The sequence below is a fragment of the Equus przewalskii genome, chromosome 6, assembly GCF_037783145.1.
Source record: "Equus przewalskii isolate Varuska chromosome 6, EquPr2, whole genome shotgun sequence".
Taxonomy (NCBI): Eukaryota; Metazoa; Chordata; class Mammalia; order Perissodactyla; family Equidae; genus Equus; species Equus przewalskii.
In genome coordinates, this window is record NC_091836.1 from 93,355,323 (window position 1) to 93,370,072 (window position 14,750).

The window sequence follows — 14,750 nt, forward strand, 5'->3', positions numbered from 1 at the left end:
TGAGTATTAAAATGCATCATATTTCATGATATGGCAAATGCCAGGTATTGGCACCTTGCAAATCTCCATTAATGTGATAAAGACACAGTTTGACTCTTAGTATCAATCTCTTTCACAACCTCACTGTTCTCATAGGTGACGTGGCTATGGAAGTCATTTGGGTCATTTTAAGTTTTGAAATTAATTTATTATCCCAAGTATATGTATGTTGTTTCAGAGGGAAGTCGTCATTTAAACTGACTCAGGAACTGTTCTTTTCTTCTCTTTCCAGGTATCTGTAAACTTATAAACAATGGTTCATATATAGCAGCTTTTCCCCCACATGAGGTAATTTTGAAAAATACAGTTTCCATTAAAAAGAATTCTCATGCTCAATGCTTGATCCCATTTTTTTCATTTAAGTCCGGCTGCCCTCTCCCAGTAGTGTTCAATCAGTAAGTGGCTTGGTCCCTTCCGAGACCCTGTTATAATGCGTGGCTGCATACTGGCTTCTGTGCTCCAGAGTTCTACAATTTGCCCTGTGTCAGGAATCCTAGCCTCAGATGGAGCTCCTGGACATCACTCAGCTACTCCGACCCCCACCCTCTGCTCCAACATGGAGCTCCATGCCTGACCCACTTGGTATCTACAACACTCCCAAACAGGGCAGGTTCTGGTTTGTCCCTACTCCATTAGGATACCTGAAAATCTAAGGAAAACCCTCAACAAAAATCTACATCCCACAATTTACATGATTCTCTGCCAGATTATTATCTCTCTACCAGTTTTAAGTAGAAGTGCCTGCTGAAAGCTGTTAGGGGTCTCTGCCTGCTTAGTCATTTGAATCAGTTTTAAACAACCTCTGCCAACACACACGCGTACACACACATACACACAATATTCTTTTTAAGGCAATTTTGCATTTTAAAAAAAGAGCGAGGTCTTTAGAGGTTTAATGTATGCACTTTCAAAATCCACCCCTTTTCTATTTTTAAAGGCTGAGGGCTCGCAGGACAAAATTTCTATACCTGAAGTCTTCAGTCTAGTATAACTCATAAAAGATAAAATGTATTGAGCACTTCCTATTTGGCACTAAGCTAAATGTTTTATATGGATTATCTCATTTGAGCTTTGCAATAACCCTTTGAGATAGATAGTAACATTAACTCCATTTTATAAATAAAACATTGGGGCACAGAAAGGTGAAGTATCAAACGCACACTTTCGAGCCCAGGAAGCCAGACTTAAATGGTGTGGCTACTTATAGTAGGACTAGGAATAACAATAACATGTAATATGTTAGTGTGTTTCAAGTGACAGGCCCTGTGCATATATTTTACCACTAATCTGACAATAATCCTGGAGGGGTAGATATATTATTTTTACATTTTAGAGGTACAGAAACAAGGTTCAGACAAATTAGACACCATGTCAAATGCGACATAGTTAGTGAACGGTAAAGTGTTCAGAGTAGCAAACCTAAGGTCCGGGGAGAACGTCTTTAGCAAAGGAAGGTTTGGTTTATTCTCTGTAAGTAATTTTGTCTACATAACTAGTCTGTGTTCTAACAGTTCATTTGATGGTTTCTTGTGTGAAATTTGGAACCTATTAGGAATAGGTTGTAAATAATAGTCATTTTCCCATTTATTCTCATTATTTGGTAGAGATAGTAACATATGGAACACATACATGAAACAATTATAAAACAATATTGTTGAAATGTGCATAAATAAAACAAAACAGAAAGTCAATAAAATGGACTCAGGAATTTTCTATTGGTTTTATATGCTACTTCTTGAGAGAAGAAAAATAAGGCTTACTTAGAGGAAAATAAAGTCAACTGTATAATTTGATTAACCTTACTTCGCAATTTATGGCCACTTGCTCCCTTGAAGCAGGAATATTACTAGTGTCAGTCTCATATTTTTCACCTATAGTTGAGATTTATTTTTTACTTACAAAAGGGACGATACCTAGAGAGGAGAGAAAGACATTTCCAGGGGAATTTGTCAAGAAAAAGAAGAAAGAAAGTGAAGAAGAGAGATATATATGTGAGAAAGAGTTTGCTAAAGATGTTGATAGAATTGATAATTCTGTCAATAATGAATAGTGGAGACAGAGGAAAAGTGTGTTATTTGGAGGAGGGGGCCGATCATGGGGATGGCGGTAGGTGCGTAGTCCTCTGGAAAGGGATGAAAATACCTGGATGAACAGGAGTCCTCACTTTGGTCAGTTTTCTCTCTCAGCCCACCTCATGTCACTGCCAACTCAGAACAATACGATTGAGTGAAGTTATTGAGCAGAGTTGGAACAACGATGCGCAGGGAATCTAAAGCTTAGCACCTACAGCCCGTGAAGCGCCTGTGTCTGACCACTGAGGCCAGGAAGGAAAATCACGTATTTTAGAAGGATTATCAATAATGATTGAGAGAAAGCTGAGATTTTGGTTCACTTTCACTTACCTACCCAATCTCAGGGCAGTTTACCTTAATAGGTCAGTCTAATTTTATAAGCAAACTTTTCCTAAGTGGATGTCCCCTGCTCAGAATTTTGGTCTTTGCTTCCATCTCCTTAGCTTCCAATCTTTAAGCTTTAAACACCGTGGGCTCCCTTAGGGCAGAAAACTCTGGGACTGCACTTTAGCTGTACTCCCACCCTTAACTAACTAATTTATCTGTTTTGTTAGAAAGCCAGAGGTGAAATCTGTGTATTTCCCAGTTCAGCCTTGAGGAACCTGCAGACTATGATTCAAAGTGTCCTCTTTCTTCATAGGAATGCACAGCCCTGGTTCTCTGGGACCATTCAGATGGTAGTTTTGCACTTTTCAATGGTCCCAATATGTCAAATACCTAAAATTAACTAACAATGGGCCAGCCCTGTGGCGTAGTTAAGTTTGCATGTTCCTCTTTGGCAGCCCAGGGTTTATGAGTTCAGATCTCGGGGGTGGACCTACACATTGCTCCTCAAGCCAGGCTGTGACAGCGTCCCACATATGAAGTAGAAGAAGATTGACAACAGACGTTAGTTCAGGGCCAATCTTCCTCACACACACACACAAAAATTAACTAACATTGATTCGTACTTCCTATGTGCCTGTGTGCCTGGCACTTTGATTTTCCAAGGGGGCCCTCACAAAATCCCTCTATTGGGATCATTAACACTCATTCTTGTTCCCATGATGTTGGAAAGGAAATAGACATAATTCCAGTTGTTTTAAATTCTCATCAAACTTTTGCGTAAAAGTCATGCATTGCAGTGAGGAAATGGACTTTGTCAAATTCTGTGTCCTGAGTTTTGCTTCAGAAAATATAATCACCACAAATTTTTGCCTCCTCTTTCTTTATAGAAGCAGAGCAGTTCAGCCTTCAGGGAACACTTCCCTCTACAAGGCATATATATTCTATGTTTCTGAAATTGAAACCCATATGACAGATTTTTGAGGGAATATCTTATCTGAAGTTGGTTTTTAGGATCCTTGAAAGTAAGAACATGACCAACATACCAGCACTGGTCATGCTGTAGGCCTCTTACACTTAGACTAAGACTTGGGCCTCTTACCTTCCGTGAATGAGTATTTACTCTATTCCTTTGCTTCTATAACAGAAATACATATTTTCTGGGACTGGGTCACTTCTTAAATCAGAATAATAGTCTTAATTTATGAACTAAAGACTACAACCATTTCTCTCAATGATGGTGAAGATCTTGTGTTTATTAAAAGACCTTAGATTCCAAACAGTGAAGCCTAAAGTCTAGTTTACTTTAAGTGGAAGAGATCTCATTGGTTTAAAAAAGAAATTTAAGAAAGGATTTTTAAGGAACTATCAGAATATTTTCAATGAAAGATATATAAAAGCATTTACTACAGTATTCTCGTAATGGGCTTAAGTTTACAATTTCTGAAGCTTTCAATAAGTCATTATTCTATAAGGAAAAAAAAGAAAAAGAAATTCCTGTTTAGTTCAAATTTCAGTAAGAGACTTTATATAAATTTATCTTATTTTATCTGTTTCAGGGAGCCTACAAGAGTAGCCTGCCAATCAAAACCTATGGACCTCAGAATAACAGACATCTATTATATGAGCGCTGGGCACGCTGGGGCATGTGGTACAAGCATCAGCCCCTGGATTTAATCAGGTACTGTGGATGGAGTGATAATGGAAGACTAGTATGCCATTTTATTGTCATTTTCTTAGATTTTGAATTATTTCATTTACCTACTAAATCATCTGTATCATTAGAGATACAATCAGGAAAAAAGAAGTCACTATAGGTCTTTTCAATAAAAGGAACTTGATTTAGGGAATTGGCTACACAGGGAATGGGAAAGCTGAGTAATCAAACAGGAATAGAAAGTCAATGAAATTAATAAAGACAGCTAATAAAGACATTAACAACAGCAGAAAATTGATAAACACCCTCAAACTGGAGGGAAAAGGGGATAAAGTGTATTTTAGAGCCAAATTCCTAGGCCGTTGGCAAAGAGCTATACCATCCATGACTAGGACTGCCTGCAGAGGAATGAAAGCATTGGAGTGGAGCCATGGAGTGGGCGTGGCCATTCTAGAGAGCCCTGGAGATATGGGCAGGAGAGGAGAGAAGATCCTGGCTTCTCCCTTCTTTCCACCTTTGAGTCTTCTAGTACCTCCTGGCCCAACTTAACCGGGAGCAACTTACGAGAGAACCTGTGTAATCTGCTTCTCTGTGAAAATAAATCAAAACCAGGAAAGGTAGAAAATAGATCTAAGAACAAAGAAGAAAATGACCAACATAGCATCTGTGTACATACTTATTGTTCAGCACAGATTTAATGAGTGTCTATTCCTTTCCAGGAAATATATTCTGGTGAGTAACTACCCTCAATTTGAATTAGTCCTGAAATACTGTTACATTCACGATTTATTTTATTTTGATGGAGGATAATTTGTTCTTTTTTTAAAAATTCAGGAAATATGTATTAAAAAGAGCTTAATTAACTCCCTAGCTAACTAAAAATATTTATATACTGAAAGAAAAAAGATCATTCACATTATAAGGTTATATATGTTGGTATTTTGAACTGTTCATGAATCCGAAATATCAAGGATAACTCATAACTGAATCAGTCATTGTCCCAGCAGGAAACTGATCAAACTGATAGCCTAGAAGGGGTATTTGATGAGACTTTAATAAAAGAACTATATACAGAAGTGTAAATAGGATCAAAGGAGCCAACAAATGATGATGAAGCTTCCAGGGACTAGCAAAAGGTGGATGCTGTTACCAAGCCTAGGCCTGGAGGGACAAGGGGAGAGAGCAGTTGGCAGAACCTGTCAAAAGCTATAACCATAGAAGGGCGGATGCCTGACAGAAGCTATGGCCTTTGGAAGAATGCAGCTATAGCCAAATCATAGCCCAGGAAGGAGAGAGTCAAGGAATAAATACTCCAGCATCTCTTTTGTCCAACCCTGTGATCTCCTGCTGGTACCTTGAGTTGGCCAATGAGCCCATCAGGAAGCCAGAAGAAGGAGGGAGTATAGTTGATACAGTTTATAGAGGAGAGCCTCCTGGGGCACATAGCAGAAAGGAAAAGAGTGGAGCATGGATCCGGATGTGCAAAGCTTAGTTCTCTTATCTATAGGAGACATTGCTGTTGCTGCTTCAGGTAATTTCAGTAAACAACCTTTATTTTTAATAAACAGGTTATTCAGCTGCTATTACCAGTTCTTTGCCTGTTGACATAGATGGGAAATTTTGCTTATGAAAATGGTATATTTCATATTCAGTTGGCCAAGCAGAGAGGGATGTGGTGAAGGGATCAGCCAAGATGAAGGCCATAAAGAATACAAATGGCATTTCAACAGGTTCCTAGGAACTTGCTTGTTACCAAAAGTGAGATGGTGATGAGGCAGACATGCATATTAAACTACAGGGTCTTGTGCATAGAATTTCATACAAGGCCCAGTTTTCTACAGCCAGCAGGAAGATTGCCTTAAAATCTGTGACTTTTTAATTATTTGGAGTTACATTGTTCTAAGACTACACAGTTTGGAGGACATGGGTCTCCTGCTGTGTTGCTTCCTATCTGTATGAGAGAAAGAGTGTGTTTAGGAGTTGGGTTCTTTATATACTTTGGTCACGGATGATGGAGACCCCCAGGCAAGGCCTGTGTTCTCTCATGCTGAAAAAGGTAGTTCATTAATACCGGATGAAAGGCGAGGGGCTGTCAATCGTTTTCCTTTTTATAAACTATCATTTCTGGACATGTATTTGTGCATTTTCCATTTTAAGAATGAATTCAAACATTTAGTAGCCCATGTTTATTTTAGTTTCAATCTAATTTTCCATGGAAAATATTTGAATCTGCAAAGAGCACATTTTAAAAATTGTCAGCTACAAAACCTGCTTAACAAAACAGTTGTGTGGCCTTTTTTAATGTTTCACAATAGGCATCAGAGGGATTTAAATTTAAAAACTACAATAATTCTCTCTGAAACTATTCCATTCAACATTTATTTATTTTATGATAGAGGTTATTTCAGCAGCAGAATCCTATCATCGATGAAATGTCACATAAGGAATCAATATATAAAACAGATCAAAAGAGAGTGGCTATGGGTGAAGTGTGATAAAGTGATATCACTAGCGACCCCCCTTCCTCCTTGTCCTGTCGTGGTTTTCAAGATCCGTTAAGAACACTCAGAGGTCTAAGAAGACTGGGAATACCAATGCTCCAGGTCAGGGCATTTTCATCAGTCTTCTTTGCCTGGAAATAGCTTCTCCCTCTCCTGAAACAGATCTGAAATATGCTGTAACTCAGGTGATTATATTTCTGTCAAATAATATTGTTGTTCCTCTTAACCTTGAACAATGTGTAATTAAAAATCTCAGTATAATACTCTCTGTATAATGGGATCTGTCTGTGCAGTCCTCTTTGGTCACTACTATAAAGATAATTCATTCTGGCAGCATGTGTGCTAAAATCCCTGCTCCACCTACAGAGGCACACTAGTTTAAAGGAACAAGTGGCTTTATTACAATAGCTGTTAATATAATCAGCTCCCTCTTCAAAGTATAGCATTATCATTGTATAAGAAATGAATAGACTATTGCTCTATGTCCCCTAGGAGAAATAAATGGAAAAAACTAAAAAATTAGATAAATGATGCTTATGAAGGATGATTCCATTCTACATCTAGTAGAATATGCACAAATTTTAGTTGGCACAATACAAAGAATGAAGGAGAAAGAGAATGCTTTTCAGAAAGAGAAATCTTGTTATGGGAAAAATAGCCAGAAAATTTTCTTCCCTGCAGCAATCACTGCCCAGTGCAATATCTCCAAAGGAACTGTCAAACGCCAATCTTTAGAACTATCGCTGAGACAGAACTATGTGTTAAGTAAACGTTTTTAGAAGATGGAGACCAAACAGTAGTAGAGAATTCCAAAAATTATTATGTCCTACCAGAGCTTTTATAAACTCTGTGGCAGTTAATACTGTCAGTGGACTTGGTGAGGAAAGAGCGAGTGAGCAGTCTTTAAAACTGCCTTGTTGATCTGCCCTTTCCATAGAAACTGTGTTCATCAGCTGAAGGGAAATAAAATGCATTCATTTCTTTAGCTTCTTCAATACTTCCTGGGGTGGGTGCTAGTGAAACAGGACACAGATCCCCTTTCAAGCTGCTTGCAGTCTTACAGGGAGGGAGAGGAATGGAGGAGTGACGGCTGATTGTCGTGAAGTGTTTTGAGTCTAGAACACTGAAATGTGAGTGAGGGCAGTGTGAGACCAAGAGCGGGGGCATCTAACTCAGGCTTGGAGTGGAAGTCAGGAAAGGCTTCCTGGAAGACTGGATATAAAGTGAAGGAACGTACAAGCTGGACAAGGGAAGGGGTGAAAGTAATATTCCAAAGGCAGGGAACAGCAGTAACCAAGGGAAGAATCCTTTGCTCCAGGAACTGCAGAGTCGAACTTTGTTGAGGAAGGTGTGACCGAATTGTGCAGACCGATTGTGTCCAGCATAAGGGAGTCCGGGCAAGGGTTCGGATGGACTGAAATCGACTCTGCTTTCAGCATCCACCTAGATAGGAGACTGTTTTCTAATTTAAACAAAGGCAATATGGAAAACAGAAAGGGATTCTACTAGGAGGATAGAGAAAAGCAAGAACTGGCCTATAAAAACCTTTGTGAGCCATGTTAAGAAGTTTGACCTAAAAATAAACACATTTTATAAATTGCCCCCATAATGACAATATTTAAAGATAAACAATATCACTATTACTAGATTCATTAACAGGCAGGAATATTAAGATATCCCAGATGGAGCCGATGAGGAACTGAACTGGTAGCCTCAACTGTCCATCTGAAGTTCTGACCAGGTGTGACATTAATATCTGTTGTGTCTCTTAGGTTGCCTTGAGCTAAGGATTTGCTTTCTCTGGCAGGCTATACTTTGGTGAGAAAATCGGGCTCTACTTTGCTTGGCTGGGCTGGTACACTGGAATGCTCATTCCTGCAGCTCTTGTTGGCTTGTGCGTTTTCTTCTATGGAATATTAACAATGAATGCAAGTCAAGTAAGGTAAGCTATTAGCAGACTTAATAAAAAAAGTTTGGGCTTTCTTCTGATTTGGCAAAAGCGTTATGATAATGCTGACTATGAAAAAGAGGTGGTGGTACTACAATTTTTTTGCTGCTTTATTTTTTTTTTTGTAAGGGAGAAGCACTATAAAAAAGGTCATTTCCATGCTTTTATATGCAAATTTTCTTGGATAAGTTCTAAGACTGTTTTTCTTTATGCTAAATTTCTCTTTCTAATATACCCCACATAATACTCAACAATGCAATAGATAGTTTTATATAATTTCCACTTGTATAGTATTTGATACTCTAGAATACCCTCTCAATATGTTAGTTCAAGTAATTATAATAGCTACAATTCTTTAAACACTTATGTCCATATATCAAAACCTTCCAAATACATTGTTTCATTTGATATAACCTTCACTCCCACCCTTGGAGATGAGTATTACATTTTGCACCTGAGGGAAACTTACATAGTTAAAGAAATCTAAACAAAATATTTATGCCACATAAATCCTGCTCTAAGCAGTGTCCTCTCCTGAGAAGATAAAATCCCTTTCTACTTTCTTCATACCCTCTTTATAATGTTTTTAGCATGAACTTAAGACGTCAATATGGTAGTGAAATAAGATTTGACAAAAATCAAACATTTATCAGAATGATAATTCTTCTGTTAAAGTTGAAACAACTCAAGATTTAGATATAGGAACAATACATTATTATTCAGCAGAGGCAGGAGTCATCCTGGCGTTAAAGAATCCTCTTAACAGCATGTTCTGTTTAATATATCACAAGGATATAGTCAAGTTTAACCTTGTATGATACAATCCAAAATGGGAAAAAGCACTTCTCCTTGCCTTCAAAGCTCAGCACTTTTTCTCCTTCAGTCAATCCTTTAACCATAGCTTTGCTACTGGATAATAATGACAAGTAATGGGATCATAAAAATTCATTTCTTTGAGTTTTCTTTAAATATGTATAATATGCATATGTATATGTTTGTATATGTATAACAATTTTGCTTAAAAACAAAAGACTTTCATTGTCCTAGAATTGCATCCTGTTCCATAAGCAACTTCCTTGATTTGTCATCTCAGAGTCCCCTTGTTCTTCATGAAGGCCAAATGATAATTAGCATGAAAACAAAGAAACACCTGCTATTCAAAAGCATTTCATCCAGTCACAGATCTGTTTCAGAGTTTTGCAAACTCACTATCACTCTGGAAGGCAGCATCTTCCTGGGCAAACTTGTGCCATTGGAAACATACATCCCTTTTTGGGCACTTCTCTGTATGCTCTTGAATCAGTAACCTCTGAGGCTAAGAAGAGAGGTAGTGATTCGGAGTTATAGTGTCTTGAAATAAAAATGCTTTTTTTTTTACTATTTCTCTATTCTCTGTTTCTATGAATTTGTTTTTTTTTCTTTTAAGATTCCACATATAAAGTGATACCATGCAGTATTCTTCTTTCTCTGTCCGGCTTGTCTCACTTAGTGTGGCACCCTCAAGGCCTATTCATGTTGTTGCAAATGGCAGGATTTCCTTCTTTCTCATGGCTAAATAATATTTATATATATATGTATATGTATGTGCCACATCTTCTTTATCCATTCATCTGCTGACAGACACTTAGGTTGTTTCCATATCTTGGCTATTGTGAATAATGTTGCAATGAATAAGGGATTGCTGATATCTCTTCCAGATCCTGTTTTTATTTCCTTTGGATATATACCCAGAAGTCGGATTGTTGGATCATATACTGGTTCCATTTTTAACTTCTTGAGGAACCTCCATACTGTTTTCTATAGTGGCTACACCGATTTACATTCCCACCAACAGTGCACAAAGTGTCCCTTTTCTCCACATCCTCGCCAACAGTTATGTTTTATCTTTTTGGTGATAGCCATTCTAACAGGTGTGAGGTGATATCTCATTGTGGTTTGATTAGCATTTTCCTGATGGTTAGTGATGCTGATCATTTTTTCCATGTACCTATTGATTTGTATGTTCTTTGAAAAAATGTCTGTTCAATTCCTCTGCCTATTTTTTAAATAGATCATTTGAGAGTTTTTGCCAATGAGTTGTGTGAGTTCTTTATGTATTTTAGATGTTGTCTTTATCAGATATATGATTTGCAAATATTTCCTTCCATTCTGTAGATTCCCTTTTCATTTTGTTGATGGTTTGCTGTGTAGAAGCTTCTTAGTTTGGCATACTCCCACTTGTTTATTTTTGCTTTTGTTCCCTTTGTTTTTGGTGTCAAATCCTAAAAATCATTCCCAAGACTAATTTCAAGGAGTTACCCCCTATGTTTTCTTCTAGGAGCTTTACGGTCTCAGGTCTTAAACTAAAGTCTTTAATACATTTTGAGTTAATTTTTGGGTATGGTGTAAGATAGGGGTCCAGCTTCATTCTTTAGCATGTGCATATCCAATTTTCCCAACACCATTGGTTGAAGACACTATCCTCTCCCCATTGTATATTCTTAATTCCTTCATCAAAAATTGACCACATATACATGGTTTTATTTCTAGGTCTCTATTCTGTTCCATTGATCTGTGTGTCTATTTTTATGCCAGGACCATACTGTTTTGATTACTATAGCTCTGCAATGTTGTTTGAAATCAGGAGGTGTGATGCCACCAGGCTTGTTCTTCCTTCTCAAGATGGCTTTTGCTATTTGGGGTCTTTTGTGATTCCACACAAATTTTAGGATTGCTTTTTCTATTTCTGTGAAAATAACATTGAAATTTGGTAGAGATTGCATTAAATCTGTAGATCTCTTGGGGTAGTATGAACATTTCAACAATATTCATTCTTCCAATTCATCAGCAAGGAATATTTTTCCATTGATTTGTGTCTTCTTCAATTTCTTTGATCAATGTCTTACAGTTTTCAGTGTTTGTTTATTATTTCTAACAGTTTTTTGGTGGAGTCTTTAGGGTTTTAGAAAAACACTCTTTTAAAGTGAATTTATAACAGCAGAAAATGATTCTTAGACAGTTAGCTACTGTTCAAGCTGGTTCCATGAAGAACACATTCACAAAGTTTTACCATGCGATGTAGACTCCCCCTCCACCCATGCTAAGCTGAAAGTGAACAAAGGCAATGAAAAGAATAGATTTGCTGTTCCTATTGATTTATGCACCAGTGGAGTCAATTATGCTGCTTTGGTATGAGATGAGTATTCTTTAACCTTTAGTACAAGGAGTGTTTTAAAAGGCGTTAGCCAGCTCTTTTCTTCAGTGCCTTATGGCATTATATCACTGCTACTTCTGTCACATTGTAATTAAGACCTTGTCAGACCTTCTATTCTAAACCAGGTTTAGCATCACTGAATATCTTGACTTTCAAAATTTCATGGGTCTGAAATTTTCCATTGAAGGCGTCAGACGTGGTTAAGTCGTACATGTTATCATGGTGGGCTGGGGGAGGACACAGGGCTTATATTTCATGTTGCTTTGTTTTAGTATTGTGTTATTGAGTTCTTTTTTGTTTACTGCAAGGTAACAAAATATTAAAAAGCTGAAGATTGGGCTGTATTTATTTTATTTCTACCAGCTATGTTCACATAAATTAAGGTCATATTTCTTTTTTTTTTTTTTTGAGGAAGATTAGCCCTGAGCTCACTGCTGCCAGTCCTCCTCTTTTTGCTGAGGAAACCTGACCCTGAGCTAACATCCATGCCCATCTTCCTCTACTTTCTATGTGGGATGCCTACCACAGCATAGCGTGCCAAGTGGTGCCATGTCCGCACCCAGGATTTGAACTGGCGAACCCCTGGCCACGGAAGCAGAACATGCGCACTTAACTGCCATGCCACTGGTCCAGCCCCAAAAGTCATATTTCTTAATTGCCCTGCAGTTAATTGTAGAATTATGTAGCAATCAAGTTGAAGATTATTTATTGTATGTGTATGTTCATGTATGTATTTACACGTGTTCGTTGGTCTTACATAAACCAAATGTGGTCAGATTTGTGCCTGGGAGAGCACATATGATAGGAATATGAAAATGAATAAGCAGGTAGATATGGCCTGCTTCTCAAGCCCGGGGTTTCAGGTCCACGGGGCAGAAACCTCAACTTTCTGGTCCACTCTTGTCTCTTTGGCTTTAGAACTCATTAAGCAATTTATGTGGTCTTCAGTATTGACCAGCTTTTCAAAAGCTGTTGAGTCCTAAAGGATCTCTCAATGCCTCTCCTGACAACATTCTTAGTAATAAGGGTTTCTTCTATTTATCAAGTGACTATGATGTACCAGGCACATTACCAATATCACTTACGTAATATCCTAGTTAGAGATTATCTCCATCTAGAGAGGAAGAAATTGATTCTCAGAGAGGTAAGTGACTTGATCAGGGGAATATATGTAGTAAGTGATCAGATAAGTTTCAAACCTGTATCTGATATTTCATTTTAATTGTGGTAAGAACACTTAACGTGAGCTCTACCATGTTCACAAATTTCTAAGTGCACACTGTGGTATGTTAACTATAAGCACGATGTTATATAGCAGATCTCTAGAACTTACTCATCTTCTGTAACTGAAACTTTATACCTGTTGAACAGCAACTCCCCGTTTCCCTGTTCCCGACCCCCTGACAACTACCATTCTGTTCTATTTCTATGAGTATGACAGTTTTACATGCTTAATAAGTGGACTCATGCTGTATTTGTCCTTCTGTGACTGGCTTATTTCACTTAACGTAATGTCCTCCAGGTTCATCCACATTGTTGTGATGGCAGGATTCCCTTCTTTTTTAAGGCTGAATGATATTCCATTGTATGTTTTCACCACATTTTCTGTATCCATTCATCTGTCAATGGACATTTGGGTTGTTTCCATACCTTGGCTACTATGAATAATGCTGCCGTGAACCTGGGAGTGCAGATGTCTCTTTGAGATCCTGATTTCAGTTATTTTAGATATATCCCCAGAAGTGAGATTGCTGGGTCATATTGTAGTTCTATTTTTAATTTTTTGAGGAACCTCCATATTGTTTGTCATAGCAGCTGCATCACTTTATCGTCCTAGCAACAATGTACAAGTGTTTCAAATTTTCCGCATCCTTACCAACACTTCTTTTGTTTTGTTTTGTTTGATAATAGCCATCCTAACAGCTGTGAGGTGATGTCTTGTGATTTGATTTGCTTTTCCCGTATGAATATATCTGATTCTAAAATCCGTGCTTTACTTATGCTTCCACACTGCCATCCCTTAAGCCTACCTTCACATTTCCCCCAAATTAACATCAGCAAGCATCTTATTCTGTGCTTCGTCGTGTTAACAGAATCACAGGGAGCGTCAGGACCCTGGAGTGGGTCTACACGTTCACCCTCAAATGCACAAACTGCTCCCTCCTCCCATCATCTTAAATTGGTGGTTATTATAGCTTTCGAATCAGCGCTTGATGTGTAGATCTAACAAGAGATATAAAACAAAAAAAAGCCACAATTCAAGTGGTGGTTTAGATTATCAGAATCCGCAAAAGAAATTGCAAAGTGCTGGGCATTCTCCCTGCCTCCAGTGGTTAAGTAAAGTTAAAGAAATTTGGGATAGTCTCCAACCTCTTATTCTAGGCTAAAAAACACAGTGTCAAAAATTGTTTAATATTTTTTATGTTACGTGTCAAGTTAAACTTTGAGGAACTTACAGAAAAGGAGTTTAATGATTCTGGAATTAGAAACAGGGCTCAGTCTGATGGCCAGGATTCTAGACTTGGTGTTTGATAGATCTATGCTTTTTTTAACAGTGTGTGTCAAGGCACCACAAAAATATCACCTCCCTCAAGTTCCCAATGAACATGATGCACCGACTGACTGCAGTGGGAGTTATGTAGTTGTGTGAATTGTGGATGCTGTTCATTTTGGTGATTATAAGGCAGCAAAACCCAGCGGAAAGATTCGTAGACTTGAGAAATCAGTATAATCAGATATGATTCCAGCTCAGCCACTTCCAAGCTTTTGATCTTGGTTGAAACTCCCTTGCGTATTCCTCACAATATTATCCTACTTGCCATGAAATCACGTGTAAAAGTGTCTCTGTAACAAAGCCCCACCAAGACTCATAAGTGTAAAATATGTCCTATTATCGTTACAACATCTTGGCAGAGATTTCTAAAAACAAGGAAACAAACAAAAACTTCTGTATCACAAATATCTCAAAACTTCGATCTGAGCCCCAGCCTTACGTTCCTCCTTATCTGCCCACCAC

The 14,750-nt window shown here is 37.9% G+C and overlaps 1 protein-coding gene across 10 annotated transcripts in view; it reads left to right on the forward strand.

The window, feature by feature from the left end:
• ANO3 (anoctamin 3) overlaps window positions 1–14,750 on the forward strand; it is a 452,178-nt gene that overhangs the window by 359,867 nt on the left and 77,561 nt on the right. For all 10 annotated transcript variants that reach the window (XR_011541296.1, XM_070624550.1, XM_070624551.1 and 7 more), the window contains 3 exons: window positions 272–327; window positions 3,995–4,116; window positions 8,401–8,535. Coding sequence is in view for 9 of the 10 variants with exons in the window: in XM_070624550.1 (XP_070480651.1) it covers window positions 272–327; window positions 3,995–4,116; window positions 8,401–8,535 (313 nt within the window). In the remaining variant the exon portion in view is untranslated. The remainder of the gene's footprint in view (window positions 1–271; window positions 328–3,994; window positions 4,117–8,400; window positions 8,536–14,750) is intronic.